This window comes from Montipora capricornis, chromosome 1 (assembly GCF_036669925.1).
Source record: "Montipora capricornis isolate CH-2021 chromosome 1, ASM3666992v2, whole genome shotgun sequence".
NCBI lineage: Eukaryota > Metazoa > Cnidaria > Anthozoa > Scleractinia > Acroporidae > Montipora > Montipora capricornis.
Genome location: NC_090883.1, coordinates 42327877 through 42330376, shown reverse-complemented (window position 1 = coordinate 42330376; position 2500 = coordinate 42327877). Strand labels below are relative to the sequence as shown.

Genomic DNA, 2500 nt, shown 5'->3' with positions numbered 1-2500 from the left:
AAACAAACGCGATCCTTAAAACGTAAAAACTCGTTTTACTGATCATCATTTTGCCCTTACCCAGCGCACTGGCCCTAAACGGATTAAGCTGACACTTGAAACGACTACCCAAGAGTGAGATTTATCCTCAAAGCTTCAACAACTTACTTTAGATAAATAGCCAGTCCTTTGTCGTATCTCGTAATTCTGGTGTAGCTGAAGAGAGATTACAACAAATTTCATATATCAGGGACTAACAATCAACTATTCACCGAAGTGGAGGTGGCTAGTGGTGGATATTTACCGAGCCGCAAAAGTATATACTAAAACAGTGAGATAATACAGCACAAAAAGATGATTTTAACTCATTTATTCCTGCAAAGATTACGACATTTTCGTGCGCGAATTCCGCGCGAATTGCACGGAGGTGAATAGTTAACAATTATCCTGCGAAATCGCGCGGAATACCACGTGATACTTAGCCGATGAGGCCGTAGACAAAGCACAATTTTCTACGTTCATTGGAAAAAAAGCTGGAAAAACTACCATTTTTATCCGCGACACACAAAATTACGTATATCGCAGTATATCTGTTGAGTACGCCCGACGAATATTGAGCAAACTATGACTATATTTAGACAATGTCCGACATTGTGGCACAATGTGTTGAATAATAACAAAGGATATCCGGAGTTTGAGTGGCCAATCAGCGCGCGCGTTAAACGCTATCCACTGTTTTAGCATATACTAATAGAGGATATTACATAACCGCGCGGGGATACAAATTTTATCCTCGAATGCTGATGCAAGATATTATGTCAGTGCGAGAAGATATTAATTCGTATCCACGCCGGCTGATGATAAAATGTCCATAATAATCGATAATAAAAATCAAAATGAGACATCTCAGTGTTTTTATTCATTTTAAAAAGCACCTTAACAGAGGCCGCGGCCGTAATCGAAAATGTTGAAATTAATATGACAAGGATTATAACTAAAAGGCAAATTTTAAACTGTTTGAAAATTAAATTTTCATTAATAACACCAAAGGCCGCACAACTTTGCGCGTGAATATGATGCACAAAATATTATTGGCTGACTTGTCTGTAACGACATCAATACCCTCACAGGTGAAAGGTAAAACTAGCACTTTAGTTTGTGCGACGAAGAGATCAAATTTTAGGAATAAGAAAAATCCCGATATTTCATCAATATATGTACATTAAAAGTTTCAACAAGAAATAACAGAAGCGGTTTTCAATTAAATGTCCCAAATTATAAAAAAAAAACCCTCGAGCCGTGATCTTCCCACGCAATATAACAATACTCTGCAAAAGCAAAACACATTAGTACAGACAAAACAGCATGACGTCACGACGGTCACGTTGGAGGAGTGAAACAAATAATAATAATAATAATAATAATAATAATAATAATAATAATCGCTTTTAATAAATGGTAATGGTGCAAACTTTCCATCAAAAAGACGATACTCTAGTTGCTAGGCAACGGGCGAACTTTTCCAGTTGTCTCTTCACCAACTGCCGATGCAAGCAACTAGCTTAATATCAGATAAATACCTAGCTCGAAGATTGATTTTAAGCCATAAGCTCCCACTGTATAGGGTATATCTTTCACTCTAGCTCAATAGAGCACAAATTGTTTTCAACTGGTTTTCGCTTTTGCCTAAAGTGAATTGTATATTCCCAAATATGGTGATACGGGATAATAGGACGTAATTGCCTACATATGCCTTAAACCCCATGTTTCTTACTTAGTGAATGGCTTAAAAATCTTGCAACACTCCCTCAGCCAGTCAGAGAACATAACCAACAACAACAACAACAACAACAACTGTGACTTGCTCCAACATGTTTTCCAGCGTCTGACGCCCGCAGTATATATTTGTTTAACGTTACGAATGGACTAATTTCTTGCGTCTATTGTAAATGACCTTAATTAAGGGGTTTGGTTTCGGCATCACCACGCTACATCCTTAGCATATTTTAGAGAAAGAGGCTAATCCAAGCACCCTTACAGTTCTCCAAGTGTTTCCAGCAAAACGCGATCATCGGGAAATCTGTCCAGCTGATCCTGTGAAACATGAAAGGTAAGTAAGACACGCATTAGTTTCTTTAATGATGACTACGGTTTACAGAACCTCTTTTTGTCCGGATTTCTGTTGACAAATGCGACCGAAAACCACAAAAACGATTAGCTTCCACTTGGCATGAGAGCTTCATTATGGAGTTTAAGAAACGACGACGGCTACGACTACGACAACGCCACAAAACAATATAATCGTGCTGCACGTGTAGCACGGATTTTAGTGAGCATGTTTGCGGTCCTCTTTGGGCCGCTCACCGGTGACTCAGTTGGTTAAGCACCGGGCTGTCACGCGGGAGGTCGTGAGTTCAACTCCGGCCGGACCAACACTCAGGGTTTTTAAATAACTGAGGAGAAAGTGTTGCCTTTGTAATTTTATCTGCAAATGGTTAGACTCTCTAGTCTTCTCGGGTAA

The 2500-nt window shown here is 39.1% G+C and overlaps 1 protein-coding gene across 2 annotated transcripts in view; it reads right to left on the bottom strand.

Annotated features, from left to right (window-relative positions):
- The window catches only part of LOC138044787 (vacuolar protein sorting-associated protein 41 homolog), a 42674-nt gene that overhangs the window by 13204 nt on the left and 26970 nt on the right, over window positions 1–2500 (bottom strand). For both annotated transcript variants that reach the window (XM_068891215.1, XM_068891210.1), the window contains 2 exons: window positions 2018–2073; window positions 148–195 (listed from right to left, as the gene is read on the bottom strand). In XM_068891215.1, the coding sequence (XP_068747316.1) occupies window positions 148–195; window positions 2018–2073 (104 nt within the window). The remainder of the gene's footprint in view (window positions 1–147; window positions 196–2017; window positions 2074–2500) is intronic.